This window comes from Cervus canadensis, chromosome 13 (assembly GCF_019320065.1).
Source record: "Cervus canadensis isolate Bull #8, Minnesota chromosome 13, ASM1932006v1, whole genome shotgun sequence".
NCBI classification, from domain to species: Eukaryota; Metazoa; Chordata; class Mammalia; order Artiodactyla; family Cervidae; genus Cervus; species Cervus canadensis.
Genome location: NC_057398.1, coordinates 33,041,170 through 33,057,800, shown reverse-complemented (window position 1 = coordinate 33,057,800; position 16,631 = coordinate 33,041,170). Strand labels below are relative to the sequence as shown.

Sequence of the window (16,631 nt, the reverse complement as noted above, 5' to 3'; positions counted from 1 at the left end):
CAAAGACAGAAACTCATGCCATCTTAGTAAGTCAGCGTGCACATTTGAGATTTTTCAATGCAGGCCAGGCAGATCAGAGATTGTTCAAAACAACATGTTGGTCTCTGTCAAATCCAGATTCAGTATTCTTCTCATTCACAATTTCCTAGTTAAGTATTTTGAATTTAAAGCTAACATATAGTAGTACTGCGCAAGATGACCTAGCAAGTTTGCCCTTAAAAAAATTAATACCCCTAGAAATAGAAATTTATCTACCTCATTAGTGTTCCATCGGTGCCTCTCTTTGGGTAAACTTGAACATTTCGGCAGACATTCAAGCAGCTTTTTCGGTAAAAAGATTTTTACATGACTACTATTGCTGTTCCCATGATCATCTATAAAGAAGAAAACAGTAAATTCAGAGAAGATAATAGAGAAAAGCTCCTTTTAAGTACACTGGCAAGGTCAGAAACAGCAGCTCAGTTTAGTCACTGGGAGACCAAGAGCATCACCCCTTAGTTAACAGAACTCACTGACACACTTCTCAGGTAGCTGGCAGCAGGACTGGTCAAGAGGCTCTACAATGGGATGGAGTTCTTGGCTCCATGGCAAGCAAGTGAACAGGGAATAGCCCAACAGCTGCCCAGAACCTGAGCATTGCTTTTAAAGGTGCTTTCACGAGGTTTCCATGAAGTACATCAAAATCACAAAATGACTTAACCTCACAAAACCTGGAAATCTTCTGTTAACCAGGTGGAAAAAGTTGTTACATTTTTTAGGAAAGAGGACTTAAAATATAACTACTTACTTTCTTGATAAACTAATACTACTACTTCATCTTCTATAATACAAATGAGACTTCTCCTTTCCAAAGAAAAGTACAAATCTGATAAATCTAAGGAATTTCAACCTGCAGGTAGTAATACAGGGGCTGGACTTTCTAGCCTAAATTCTAAAAGCATATTTTAATTAATTTGAGTTATATATATATACATATCTATATAATTAATACATTTCATCAAAATGTAAGTCTTCTAAATTAATGAGGGACAAGTTCAAGACTCTCAGACTAGATGGTATGTCTGACTACCTTTCCTTTATGTGTTATTTCATTCACTTATTTCTCTGAGTATCATTTCTTGTTTTATTCCTGTAACAAAGTCCCTTTGCCTGGCTGCAAATTTCTTGCCAGGTTTGACACATTTGGGTCAAAGTTTCAAATTACCCAATTTTTTTTTTAATGCCAAATGGAAGCTCAAACAGGTACAAGGCATAACTGGGTACTAAGGAGCAACACATTAAAATACTGAAGACTGACTTAGCTCCAGAAAGTCACGGTTGACATAACTCACTCTGATATTAGGTGAAAAAGGGCTCCCAGTCAGGAGCCCAGGATTCTGGCCCAGTTCTGCTGCTTTCTAATTGTGTGACCTTGGGTAAGTTACTTAATATTTTCCGTTTTCCCAAATCAAGGAAAATGAGATAATCTCTAATTCTCCTCTAGGCACAGATCCCTACAGAATTTACTGTCACGTTCAGTAACTTTAAATGCCTTAGAGTTAAACAACCTTATATAGGCACAGAGGTTTATCAGTTGAGAATACTGAAAGTGAAATACAGTAAGTAATATGTTTTTCCAATCATTTACTACAATTTTGTTTAGCACAGACTACTTTTTGAACATGTGAAAAACATAAGAGAATAAAAAATAATTTCACAGTCCTAATAAAATCTTCTCCAAACATTTTTCATCTGATTAACACATTCCTTCTCAAGGAAAAGATCTTAACAGGAAAATATTGGGCATAGTCATAAAGTCTAAAAAAATTTACTGCATCATATGGAGATATTTTATAGGAAGGAACTTAAGAGTTTTAGCGTACTAAATCTTTTTTGGTCCATGAACTACACAACCAACTGAATTATAATGCATATCCTCTATTTCTAAAAGCAGTATAAAAAATTTGAAAAACTTAAAAACTGACTGCTTTGAAGAATCCAAAATTTTAATTTAACAGCAAAATAAAATTAAAACTTTAAAAAAAAATCTTGCTATGAAACTAAAAAAGAAAGTGTTTAAAAGTTCATAGAAAGTTCTGTATGAATTACGCACTATAAAACCTTTGCAATTTTATGTGCTTATGCATGCTCCCTGCACTTCATCCTCCCAAGGGAGGTGCCATGGGCCATAAAACTTGAAAGCACAGAATTCCAAATCACATGAGCCTTCACCTCCCTTCTCTCTTCTCCTAAAGTGGTTTTATTCTGCTTTTTAAAAATCTCTCATGATGTGTACAATCCTGAAAATAGAGGTGATATTCTAACATCTATACTCAATTCTGATATTTACCAATTACAGGGTAACCTTTTATGAAAAGGGCTCTATGCTACTGTAGGCTTACTTTGAATTGTATATGATGAGCCATAGCTCTGAAAAAACTGTTCAAGTATAATTCTGACAATGAACAGAACATTAAACCCAAGCTTCTAGTTCTATGTTTGTGATCATAACCTGATGTTAATTATCTGTCCTTTTAGTCTCCTCGAAGAACCCCACTGTCCTGGGGCACAGAAAGCATGTGAGTGAGTGTGAGAGTGAGAGAGAGAGAGTATGTGTGTGTGTGTGTGTGTGTGTGTGTGTGTAGACAGAAACAGAGGAAGCACTCTTTTCAACAGCACACCTAACTGCTAGAGAAAAGGCTTCCATCTTCTACTCTGATACAAAATCAGGCAGTGGTGAATGGGCCCACAGGCTTTTAAAGAGGAAAAGGAGAGTGGCTGGGTAAGCACTGTCTCAGTCGAGATTCTAAATTTAGCACTTTATGGAGCTGTGCAGCCATGGGTTCAAAAGGAAGAGAAGTATAACAGGCCAATGGCTTCCCCTTAATCAGTTTTTAAACTGTGCTATTTCCAGAATTTCAGGTTCACGCTAAATATAAATTAGATGTCTTTAAGAAACATAACGATGGGTATATTTTCCCACAGTGCATTATGAAGATAGCAACTTTAATACTAGGAAAAGAATATCAACAACTCCCAACAGCCAAAACGTTAAAACTCATGTTTTCAGTTTCTCTAGTTAAAGTGGGATAAAGAGTAACTCTGCTTTCACATGAGAAAAGAACTGCTCACATGGCTATATTGTGTTTTTTAATTAAATGTTGCTTTTTAATGTTTTTGGAGTAACTATAATTGATATAATAATTAGACAAAACATGTACCAGATATTAAATTCTTGTCTCAGTTCAAGGATTCCAACAGACCTTGAGTTAACACTGAAAATAAGCTATACAGTGGTTTCAACTGCATCTCAGTATTTAAACCCAAAGAGTAAAACTCTGACACTGCAAAATGGAAGTGTCAACCAAATACAGTAGAACATTTCATTATCATTATCTTGCAAAATCTGTGTGTATGATATATGACTTTACAAAATCACTTTCTAACCTACTTCACAATAAAAATAACCAGTGAAGCTCCTGAAATTGACAGATGATTTGTTTGGCTGACAGCTATAATTCTAGAGAATGAACCACTCTTTCCAGTCAACCTTCAAATATTTTCCATATAATAATTTTAGAGGCATAGTATAACTCAACTGGAAGTTTCTAAAATGTTCAAGAAAATTCATTCACTTAGTTAATTAGGCAAAACTTATTTTCATGGTTTATTTCTAAATTTGAGATTTCACATTACCAAATCCTTCATTTAAATACAAAGAAATGTATTTGACCTTTTCCTTGGAACACATTGTTGACGGCTGCAAGGTAAGTCGTAACTGTATTAACTCTAACCTGGAAATGATGCATCCATTTTATTTTGATTCATAATTAATAAAAATTAAATAATTTTGGTTTTTTGAATAATTATAAACTGTTATTCAATCAAGTTGATGATGATTAACCTCTCAACCTCTAGAACAAACTGTTCAAAATAAGTTGGTCTAACGGTGTATCAAATTGCTAAATCTTACTGGAAATATATTTGATCAACAACTTGGAGTGGTAAAATTAAATGGAAGCTCTACAATTTTCTGTTTAGCTCTAATTATTATGTGCTTAGATTTAATTAGTAGGATAGGAACTGATTCAGGAAAACATAAGCGCGTATTGTTAAATTCAAGTCAGCACAGAGCTCACAGCAGCAAACACTGCCATTACTGACCTAAGACCTGCAAATCACTATTCATCCAAAGTAAATATTAATTAAGCACCAACTATGTGCCAAGCATGGGTATGATTTCCTCTTATTCCTTCCAGAGAAATTCTCCAAAATGAATTAAAACCAGTTGTCATTATCCAAAGGATGTTTTAAAGGCTAAAAAAAAAAATTTTTTTAACAGAAATATGTAACTCATTTTGCTATTTCACAACCCCTTTCCTCTTCTTAGAGTGGGTGTGATCATCCGATTTTACCCTTTCCATTTGCAGGAGGCCCAGACACCCTCTCCCTGCCAATCACACTACCAAACCTCTCACCCAGGTTCAGGTCAGCTCAGACTCAGGTTTAATAAACTCCTCTAACTGAATTTACATTTTCGACCTAAAAACATGTAGGCGGGGGCAGATAAAGTGGAGGAGGTCCAGTAGCCTTGAGACCAACTGCCATCAATTTAGGTTTGGGGCATCCTCTCCTGCTTCATTCCATTCAATTTCCATTTGAGCCGCACGTGATCAAGTACATTTATTTTCTACTGTTTATGAGGGAGCAGACATTTGTGAGACTCTATACCAGGCATCCAGAAAGGATTTTACATTAGACCCTCTCGATGAATCCTCGAAATAACCCACCTGGGCATAATTACCCCCATTTTACAGATGAAGAACCTGAGGTTCAGATTAATTTGCCCAAGATCTACAGCTAGTAAGTGGCTCACATGGGATTCAGACATGACCTCTGGTTTTTCTACAATACCACAGGCTCCAACTCTATGGAATTTGACACTAGAATTCCCAAAATTGTGGTATTTTAGGATAGCTAGCATTTGCAGAATGCTCTGAGTTTCCCACGTGATTAAACTCTCTTCCTTTTTTAATCCTCACAGAAACTTTACCAGGGGAGTTTTGTTTTGCTACCCTCAGAAGGATTAAGTAACTCATCGAAGATCACACAGCAAGTTTAAGGCAGAACCCAGGTCTTCTCACTGCTGACCCCAGGCCTTCCTGCACTACAGTGATGGGGCCACTCTCGCTGCCACGCCCACCCCTTCTGTAAGTCAAAAGCTTGCGAATCCTACCTTCTAGAGGTGGCACGGTGTTGAGAACACAGTAGGTGCTAGTTCCGCAGAATACACTTTGGGAAACGCTCTAAGGAAACAGAAAATAAAATGTAAAACTAATCTTTGAAAAAGATAAACACTGGCTCTTCTGTGATATTCCTGCCAAGTATGCAAAACCTGAATCTAATCATGAGGAAATATTGGACAAATCCAAATTGAGGAGCATTCCACAGAATGACTGTCCTGGAAACTAAGAGTGGCAAGGTCATGAAAGTCAAAGAGGACTGAGAACCCTTCTGGATTCAAGGAGGCTGGGGAGACAATAAAGTGCAACCTAGGGTCCCACCGGGCCTCTCTCTACCAGGTCAGCACTGGGTCAACCAGCACCACCGGCAGAGCTCAGAGGATTCGACGGTACAGACGCCTGGATGTTCATTCCTGATTTAGATTCCTGTATTGTGGTGATGGAAGAGAATGTTCTTGCTTGTAGGAAACACATAATAAAAGATCTGATGCTGACAGAACATACCAGTAGCTTACTCTCACACAGTTCAAGAAGGAAAAGGTGTCCTTTGCACACTGTATCTGTGATTTTTCTGTCAGCTTAAGAGTGTTTCAAAATATAAAATACACGTATGTGGAAAAAGACACATACTGGTGAACCAATATTACCTGCATAGTCTTTTAAGAGGGAGCAAACATATGTGCTATAAGTAAGGAAATTGTTACGAAGAACCAATGCCATTTCATTCTGCAGCTCAGTCAACATTCAACAACATTATTACCACTTCCCAATAGTAAGGCCCAAAACCAACCCATTCAAAAGGATGGATCTATGCATGCCCACCAGCAGCACGGCGGGGGGATGAGTCAGGAAGAAGCTAGAGGACCAGGTCTCTGCCCTCAGGCTGCCGCAGGTAGATAAAATTAAAGCTTTCAAATAAAAACCTACCCATAGTAACTTAAAAAAAGGGTTGGGGGATTTCTTTCAGTCTTGCCAGCCAATTATTTGGGGTCCTTTTTTGTTCAGCTGCAGTATTAAATAAATTTCTAGACTATTCCTCCAGCACTATAAACCACAGATTTATATACCTAGAAAACCAAAGCTAGTTCAACAATCACCCTCAACATTTTATGTTCAAAATAGAAAAAGCTCAGTTCTCTCACTTACTAGCTGTCCCTAGGAAAGTAATTTAACCTCTATGTTACTTCATCAAAAAAAAGAGTACAGAAGATAACTCTATCCCCCAACTGAGGGTCGCTGGAAGAAATGGATGGGGTAATGCACATGGTAGTGCTTTAGATTCAAAAGTACCACTCAAATATAAAACGCCATTGTTACTATGGTTCATAAGTATAATCCACAAAAATGCAAGCATTTTCTGAGAATAAACTCATAACTGCCTGGATTTTTTGTGCCACAATGAGGGTTGAAATCTGACTAAACTTACGTCTGTGAATTTCCAGTTTTCCTCCCCATTGACGGTGAGCAAGTGCTTCACCACAGAACAAGTCTTTCTCCACACTATAACCCCTAGCTATCAGGATAACCATCAGTTCCCAATTATTTATTTCTTGTTTCTGGAAAATTCTTGTTCCAGGACTTTTACTGTCTTCCTTCTGCCTGATTTAATCAATAGTGATAACTACTGATCAGCAATCTAGGCCTGAGGATTGCTGTCCCTATGAACCATGGACTAACTTCAGAATTCACGTTCCTTTGAAAAATTCAACATTAGTCTCTCCCCTGACCCCCCAGTGTGGAATTCTAGGCTTCCGGCAACATCCGTGGGCGTCACCAGCAGCAGCCTTCTCATCACAGTAACGCAACATCTCATCTTAATGTGGTTTCCAAATGGAAACTGGAAATTTTACCATGTTAAAAAAAATGTTTTACATTCAAGGCTTAACGTTTTCTGGCTTTCTATTATCAAGGGGAAAAAAAAGACAGCTCAGGTTTACCACCAATCATGACATCTCACGAAAGTTTTCAAAACCACTAATGGACAGAGGAACACATTAATGAATAGCTTCATAAGAAGAACTTTTACACCTGACTTCAGAGTCTGATGACAGGTAAATGTGTGGTAAGATATACTGAATAACAAATTGAAAGAAATGAACACTAATAACAACAAACAACATATGGAACAGAAATATCAAGAGCAACCAACCATGATTTCTCAACAGTGCTACCACAACAAACGAAGTCTTAATAGTTAATTTGACCAGGAAAGAAACTTACTCAACCTGAGAGTGAAACTGAATGTCATCCTAACCTCAGAAACACAATGTTCTCAAAGCAAACAAGGCAAAACAAGCTAACTCACATAAGCAATGGCTGCCTTGCAGTAAGCACCCAAGGGCCAGATCTGAGCTAGGTCCTGTCACGAGACCCCTGAGGTCTATTTCTAGACCTAGCTCTGGAAGGAAGAGAGGAGTGTCTGTGGGTCTGTAGTTCTGAGCCCAGGACCACCACCCCCCAGACGGGCCTGGGGGAGACAGTCAAGCTCTCCGTGCACAGGACAAAGGGGGTGGGGAAACAACGCCAGCTCTGGGCTCCCGTCTCCGTGCTGCCCTGGTGCTGCCCCCGCAGGCTGGCTCTGAAGTCTGACTCAGTCATGCACACACCCCTGCCCCCTGTTTCTCAGGAGCCTCTCCCACCCCAACCTCTGACACAGGTGAGCGGCCAGACTGGTGCCACCTGAACAAGCTGTGCTTCTCTCCAAATGCACCCCTCTTTATCTCCTTCCAGGAGCCCCACACCTACTAAGGGAGCACCTCACACGCACCAGACACCATCCTGGGAGCTGGGACCCAGCAGTGAACAAGAGGAATCAAGATCTGTCCCATGGAGTATCTGCCAGTGGGAAAGGCAGGTGGAGAGTGGGATAAGCGCTGTGAAGGAATAAAATGGGGTGATGCACCACGACGAGGAACCGGGTAGGGGAAGCGCCACAATGAAGAGCCGTGTAAGGGACGCACCACAACAAGGAACCAGGTAGGGAAAGCTCTGCTCTGAAAGCATATCCACCTGTGGGTCGAGGGAACTACCTGATTAGAGCATCAGGAAACCTTGACTCGCGCACTTACTAGACTGAGTGGCTCTCAGCGTGGCTGCAATTCAGTCATGGAGAAAGGTTTTTAAAGTTCTGGTGCCCAGGCTGCAATTCTGACCATGTAATGCACAGGGATGGAACCCAGGCAGCAGTAATTTTTAAAGGTTTCCAAGTGATCCCAAGATGTATCCAGGGATGGGAACCACTAAGATCAACAGCTATGTGAGTTTTCTCCAGAGAGAAGTGGGAGGGTGACCTTGAGCAGGGCATCTCCACTGCAATGCACATGTGGGTCATCTGAGGATCTCTCAGGTTCTGACTCACAGGTCTGAGTGTGCCTGAGACTGTGCCTCTAGGAAGGCCCCATGACTCATGGCCACACCTGGGCTATCAGGAACTAGATGATCGGAAAGATCAGGAAATAATCTAATAAAGATCCTTCCAGCCCCAACACTTCAGATGGCACAATCCCATGAATTCTTAATGGCCTGCAAAAGGACTCTCGTCTGTGGACACAAACTCTAATACAAAACTGTATCAGGAAAGCCATGCACCAGAAGCAAAGCAAACTACAGGGATGGTCACTCAGTTGAGTTCAGGGTCCAGAGTCTGCCAGGAGCACCCAAGAGAGGACAGAGGAGCTCCTGAAAACACACTCCCTGCCTTCAAAAAGTACATTTAACTGGAGACAATGGTAAAAAGAAAAAAAGTAATGAAATAATACATGATTTATTAAAGGCTGAAGTGAATCGATAACTGTGGAAAACCAGTAACTATCTGTGTTTCCAGCACAAACTCTTCAGGGGCATGGAATATGCTTTATCATTTTTGTCTCCCTTCAGAGAACCTAGGTCAGTGTGTTACACATAGCTACATTTATTTTATATATTTACATATATACACACACACACACTATATATGGTTCTGGGTGATGGAATAAATGAAACAAAATGCTATATAACAAGAAATGATAAGTGGCTTTTGGACAGAGAAGCGGCATGATGAAAACTGTATTTACAGTTCTTTGAAATAAGCACTGGCAATGTTTAAGACTCTACAGAGTCCCTTTAAAACCAACTGAGGACCCACAGAAAGGCCACACTGAATGCAATAAACCAGTTGTATCAATTAAAAGTGACAGGTCAAGAAGATTTTTGCCATGGAATTTTAAAACTGATTCTTGAAATTCACCGATCATTACATATGACGTGACATATAAATAATCAAAATGAAGGCAGAGTGCAAAATTCTCAGCACCTTTACTAGACTCACCAGTTTTGCCTAGCATTGTTAGGCAGGCTAACTCTTAGAACGAACTTTATCATGGCTCAAATACCATAAATATTTACTTCTTGCTCGTGTAGAGTCCACAACAGTAGGTCAGAAGGCAGCTCTCCCCCCAGCCATGGCTCTGGCCCCAGATCTCCTTCCATCCTAGGCACGAGCCTTCCTAGTTCACTGGGCTCTTCTGCAGCAGCCAGCAGAGAGGAAAGGGCACGGAAATCCTGCGGAGGGAGGGCCCTGGGGCCAGGCCTGGAAGTGGCTCGCTTCTTGGCTCTCATGCCATTGGCTAGAATACGGCCACTAAGCCACGCCTGACTGTAAGGGAGGCTGGGAGAAGAGGTCTGGCTACCTGCCCAGGAAGAGGAGACCGGTTTTGTGATCAGCTCGCAGACTCTGCCACAATGCCATTTGTAATTATTTTTTTTAATTACAGAAGAGTCAGTCCTCTCAAAAATGCATCCTGAACCTATCACCTCCACCTTTAATCCCTAAAGCCATTCAGCATCTAAACCCAATCTAGTAGTTTTTCTATCCTGATAAATATTTTTCTATCATATTCAAAATAAGACTATATCTAGGGCATCCTTGAAGGGATGTCTGGCTTTTCCAGTACTTAATGCCTGGCACATAATAGAAGCTCAAATATTTGCTGAATTCATGGATGAACAGCATTCCCAGAAGTTCATGGAAAGGAAAAAGAGTGATCCCGTCTCTTGCCCTGGTGATTGTAGGGTTCACTGAATAAAGACCATCAGTCTTTTCAAGAATCTCAGTCTCCCTCTTCGAAGGCCACCCCAGGTTGCCACCCAACCTCTGCTCCATGAACAATCAAGCAATAAAAGTTCCTTCTGACCCACTAAGAAGAATGAAGGGGTGAAAATATTCTGCCATGTTCATGGACACCAACAAAATCAAGGCTACCATTTGTGGTGATAGCACAGGCCTGCTTAACAGAGGGTAACACAGGGCCTGTCAGAGACCAGGCTCTGGAGGCCTCCAGAAAATCCTCCCAGCTAATGACCTCAGAGTCTAGAAAAACACCATGCACCCTAAACACAAACCACAAAGGGTCAGCGGGGGGGAATAATTACATGGCATACTACAAAAATATTTTGTGCTCACATATTACCCTCTTTTCAAGAAGTTTAAAATATACTGTAAGTGTGACTATAATAATCTTCCCAACACTCCTGTGGGATAGAGACAAAATTAAAGTGTGTACTCAAGTTAAAAGGAGTCGTGGCTGACTTCCCACTACTAGGGCCAGCACAACAAGAAAGCAAGGCAGTAACCTCTAAGGTAATTGGGGCACAAACCATTTTAGGCTCTCAAATTGAGTTCAACACCTAGAATAGAGTTCAAAAGCAAACAAGTTGCTAAAACAGACCACAAAACGGTTGTAGGTCTGAGACACTTACACAGGAACTAATACTACAATTTATCAAGCCTGATTTATGACCTAAGAAATCACATTAATTGATTCACTATTACCAGAGATTCATGTAAAGCGTATTTAAAGTGATTTCAGAATGAAAAAAAAAAAATTTCTTCCTAGCTATGAATCACAATATCATTAGAATTTTTATAAATTTAATTTGGCTAGGAAGCCAGTATACTCAATACTCTAAAAATAATCAAAGAGCATTTATTAAACATTCTCATTTGTATAAACAGATTCCAGTAGGACATATTCAGAAAAAAAAAAAAAACTATATAAAATTTAAAATTACACTTTTTTTAGCAGCACTGATAACTTTTTTAACTCCTCAAAGAGAGACAGCTATCAACCCAACAGGCTAGGCATTTTATTTTATTTGGTATTATGTACATTTAACAAAGGTTTCCCAGGTGGATCAGTGGTAAAGAATTCACCTACCAATGCAGGAGATGCAGGTTCCATCCCTGGGTCAGGAAGATCTCCTGGATAAGGAAGTGACAACCCACCCCAGTATTCTTGCCTGGGAAATTCCCATGGACAGGAGGGCTACAATCCATGGGGTCACAAAGAGTTGGACACAACTTAATGATTAAACAACAACATTTAACAAGCACGTTCACATATAAAATCTTACTCTGGCCCAACAGGCAGCAGCGCAGACATTATGTCTATTCCAGACACCAAGGCCCAGGCACAGACACTGGTCCAGGGCCACAGGCGGGCCCTTGGCAGAACCCAGCGGAGGTCTCCCTGCAGGACTCCTGGGCTCTCTCTACACAACATAGGCTCTCCCCCTAATAATGCAGGGACTCAACGCAAAAGCTAGGGCAAAGAAAGTTCACAAGCTGCCATGACAGAAAAGTTCCAGCACACGAGGAACATGGAAGAATACCCTGCAATCCATGCAGGGAGTTCGACACCCTAAAGGAAAGACCAGCTACACACAAGCATGATGCCAACCTGGTAAGAAGGTTTTCCTGATTCTCAAACATTTTCAGTCCACAAATCACAGATCACCTATCACCCATCACCACTTGCTATAGCCCCCTAACTAAAATCTCACCAAAACCAAAGAAGAGGAGGACACCATTTTGCCTAACAGAGCAGTGAGTGACATGCCTCCTGAATGGAACCCAGTGGTGTGGGGACTCACCTAATTCAAACGCAACCAGAACTAGAAAGGACACCAAGACATACTCGGAGGCCAAAAGAGATTGGTCCACGCCCGAAAGCTCACACACTTCATTTTGAGAAGGACCCCCCAAGCCCAAATCCAAGCTGAATTACTGTTAAACCACTCACAATTCTACTGAGTTTAACCATCAAGTTGCCAAGCCCAGAGGAGGTCAGAAGCAACAAGTCAGAAGGCGATGGACAGACAAGTGGAAGCAAGAGTGACAACAGACAGCGAGGACAGATTTTTGAAAAATTACACACAAGGACTTGAAAAGCACTGCAGTTTGGGGTCATTTATCACAAAAGCAAACAGTCCTAAAAATATCACAGCATTAAAATAAAGTCCAGTTCCATAACTTAGGTACAACATAATGAACCCAAGCTAACAAGCAAAATGTATGGTACAGTCTATGTGTTCTACTAAACATGGGGGGAAAGAAGTACAGTTAATGCCTTCTGTCTGCAAATCAATTTACATTCCAAAAAATACTTCCATATGAATTACCTCATTTGATCCTCAACAACATCCTACGGCAAGCAGAGCAGATACCTCCACTGGCCAAGAATCTGCAGATAAATAATTCAACCTTAGCCAAGGCAGAGGGTTTATCAATGGCTGTGATAATCCTGTTATATTCATCTGTCAATTCATCTCACAGGAGAGAGCACTTCTGCAGCATCTATGCCCCTCAACAGAGGATGAAGAGAGAGAGCAGGGAGCTTCCTGAAAAGGGTCACCAGCGTGACATACCTGAATCTGGAACTTCACCTTCAAAACCCCTACCATGCCTCTGTGCCCCATAGCCCTCTTTATAAAGAACCATCCTTTGCTCTCTCATGCCATCACCCTCCCCTTGTAACGCCATGGGGGACTACCCGTGACCCCATCCCCTTAGTGAGCACACACTCCCGTATAAGCTCCCCTCCTTGAGTGTGCACTGGACTGAGAGACCTGCTTCTCACAACAGAACGTGTCACTGAGACAACACCTCCATGACTAGGCAGTGTATACAGTGCCTCCATCCTGCTGGCAGACACTCTTCTGCTGGCTCTGATGAAGCAGCTGCCATGCTGGGGAGGCCCATGAGGACTTATGGGACTCAGAAGCGTGTCCATCCCCAGTTGGGCCTTCAAATGTGACCCCAGCCCTGGCCGACAGCTTGACTGCAGGCTGTGAGGTCCTGAAGCAGCAGATCAAGCCAAGCCCTCCCTGAACTCCTGACCCACAGGCCAGATAACAAGTGTGTCCTCTCTATACACCACTAAGTTTGTAGTAATTTGTTACAGCAGCAAAGATAACTAATATACCCATCAGGGCCTAATAATTTCTTTTCTCAACCTGGGACATTTCACTATTTAACTAAGTTGTTTCACTAAGTTGAGTTTTTCTCAACTTAGTCATTTCACAATCATTTTATCAACATTCTGCATTTACCACCAGAACTCTTGAAACAATTATCTACTCTCTCTCACTACCTTGTTCTCATCCTCTCAACTCACTATCGAACCAACAAAATCAGTACTTTTTTCTTAGTCTTTGTTCTACTCAAACTCTTGGCATTACAATGGATAACTCCTTACAACCCTGTGCACTGAAGCATCTCTGATTTTGTGTTCTCACTCTCCCACCTCTCTGGCCATTCTTCCTGGTCCTCTCCCCTCCGTCTGACACTTAAATGGAGGCATTCACCACATTTCTGCCCACAAGTCCCCTCTTTTCTCTCATGACAATTTCACCCACTACTATGACTTCTACTAATTCATCTGAACTGATTCATTCCTTCAACCAACAGACACTGTTCTGGGCAGAGATGGAGCCACAAGAAAAGACAAATAAGGTCTCCATATCCATGAAACTTACTTTCTCCACCAGAGGCCCCTCCGAGTCAACTCACCACCCTTTTCCACCCTGTCCTGTGCCAGGAAGGCTGACTTCTACGGACTCCATCACCAGGCTCCCTTGCCCTCTGAAAGTTCAATGAGGAAGGAAAACAGGGTGACAGGGCTGACCCCCTAATCTCTGATCCACACTCCCAACAGTCACACTGTACACAGACATGCTACAACAACCCCATTTACACCTGAAACAGAAATGACACATTTGCATCCAGTCACCCCAAAACATGGGCTTCTCTTGTGGCTCTGCTGGAAAAGAATCCACCTACAATGCAGGAGACCTGGGTTCAATCCCTCAGTTCAGAAGAGCCCCTGGAGAAGGGAAAGGCTACCCATTCCAGTATTCTGGCCTGGAGAATCCCAAGGACTAACTATACAGTCCACGGGGTCACGAAGGGCTGGACTTGACCAAGCGACTTTCACTTTCACCCCAAACGATACCCCCCTCCTGACTCCTCACTCAGTTAATGGCCTCACCTGACACCAGTTGTTGAGGTTCAAAAGCTAGAAGTCACCTTCACCTCTTCTCGTCTCTCACAGTCCATAGACAGTCAGTCACAAAAGTGTGTTTCTCTCACACATAAACATACAACTCAGTCACACCAGCTTCTTTTTCCAGTCGACTGCTACAGACATTCTCGTCGGGAGCTGCTTTCTGCCAACTCCAGTCCCTCCTGTTTTCACATTCATTCACTCGAACATTTACAGGTGCCTGGTGCTCGAGCCTCTGACCACCAAAGATGCAGCTCTAACTGAAGGATGAAGAGCAGTAAGCCAGCAACTTCAACACAACTATAATGTGCTGTGAGCAGGAACACCATAAAGTGCTACAAGTGCATCAGGAAGGGCACACAATCCAACCTGAAAAGAAAGGCAAGGTCCAGAAGGCTTCTCAGCAAGTGTGATTTAAGGAGAAACCCAGAGGACAAGCAGAGGCAGTGGACAGAACAAATGCCTGAGTACGTGTGTATTTGTTTTAGAGCAAAGCGCACCTTCTAAGCCAAGGCAATGACAACATGCAAAACCTAAAACCAAGAGAAAGCGTGGTGCCCTGGTACAACCAGAATCTAAAAGAACTGACCACAGCTGGAAAATGGAAAGGAAGCTGGAGCAGTAAGCAGGTGGCCCTTATTAGCACCTTCAAGGAAAACAGACTATCCAATCGACCCTACTCCTATGCTAAAGAAGCAACTGTAGAAGCTGCTCCCAAAGCAGAGAGAACAGAGGCCAGACTCCTCAGTGCGCCTTCCCAGCCTATACACCTGCCCCCCACCTACTTCTCCAGGCTCATCTACCCACACGTACCAGGAATCCCAGCCCCAGGACTCCTGGCTGTGGGCCTCAGCCCCATTTCCTCTGCTAGGAAACTCTCCTCAAACCACCATGTTTGCCTGTCAGGGATGTGGCCAAATTCTACCGCTTTCCAGAAGTCCTCCCAGGTCCTCCCAGAGCCTGATGACAGCACTCCTCTCTTGCATCCGCATCTGCACCCCTGCACGCTGGAAGCTTCTGGAATATGATGAACAGAAGTGAGTCCTAATTTCCAAGACTAAGGAAAATATTCAGAAAAATATTCGATTTACCAGTATTGCACTCCGAAGTAAACAACCAAAGAAGGTCATGAAAAAACAAATATTTTTGAATTGTATAAATACAATCAACCAAAAGCCTAGATTTCTGTATGTTTTCAGAAAGTATCTTTAAATAAAGATGGCTACACACTGCCTGATAAGATTAAAAAACGGTGAGTAAAAAAGCTCAGAAAGGCCAAGCTACTTGCTCAAAACAAAAACACAAGGCACCTAAGGGTTAAAGACCAGAGTCAAGTCTTCGGGGACCCCTCAAAAGCTACAAGCAGCCAGATATACCCAGGATATCCCCACGTATCTCACTAGCCAGCCCTCCAATTACCTAAAGCTTCCCCCATTCTCCCCTCACTTAATGCCTGGTTTCCTTCAGGTGCAGCTCAGGAAGGATCTCCGAAGCTCCCACATGAACAGATCCCTTTCTGATGCCCTATGCTCACCTGCATAGTATGGACCCGACGCAGCACTAGAAGACACCTGCGGTGTTTCAGCCTTACATAATTACACGACACCTTCCTTAACTGTCTCAGTGGTAAAGAATCCACCTGTCAATGCAGGAGATGCAGATTCGATCTCTAGGTCGGGGAGGTCCCCTAGAGAAGGAAATGGCAACCCACTCCAGTGTTCTTGTCTGGAGAATCCCATGGACAGAGGAGCCTGGTGGGCTACAGTCCATGGGGTCGTAAGAGAGTCAGACACGACTGAGCAACTAAACACACACCTTAATTAACACTGGTCTCCCCATCAGCTGCATGAGGACAGGGGCCATGTCTGTACTCCTCTGGGCTGGCACTTTATTATTATTCGTTGAGTAAATAAACTGCCTTAAGACTGTAACAGTAACTGAGAGTCACACAGCCCCCACAGGACTACAAGATCCTAAAATATTTTCTGACACCTCCAATAATAATAATATAAATTTTAATGTCACAATATTATTGTAACATATTCCAACACTTTGAAATTAAATGTTCATACATGGAACCTATTAATTC

At 42.0% G+C, this 16,631-nt stretch overlaps 1 protein-coding gene across 1 annotated transcript in view; it reads right to left on the bottom strand.

Annotated features, from left to right (window-relative positions):
- LOC122451782 (calmodulin-binding transcription activator 1-like) overlaps nucleotides 1–16,631 on the bottom strand; it is a 77,901-nt gene that overhangs the window by 44,136 nt on the left and 17,134 nt on the right. The window contains exons 2-3 of the mRNA XM_043484689.1: nucleotides 5,216–5,285; nucleotides 256–374 (exon numbers count right to left, since the gene is read on the bottom strand). Of these exons, the coding sequence (XP_043340624.1) occupies nucleotides 256–374; nucleotides 5,216–5,285 (189 nt within the window). The remainder of the gene's footprint in view (nucleotides 1–255; nucleotides 375–5,215; nucleotides 5,286–16,631) is intronic.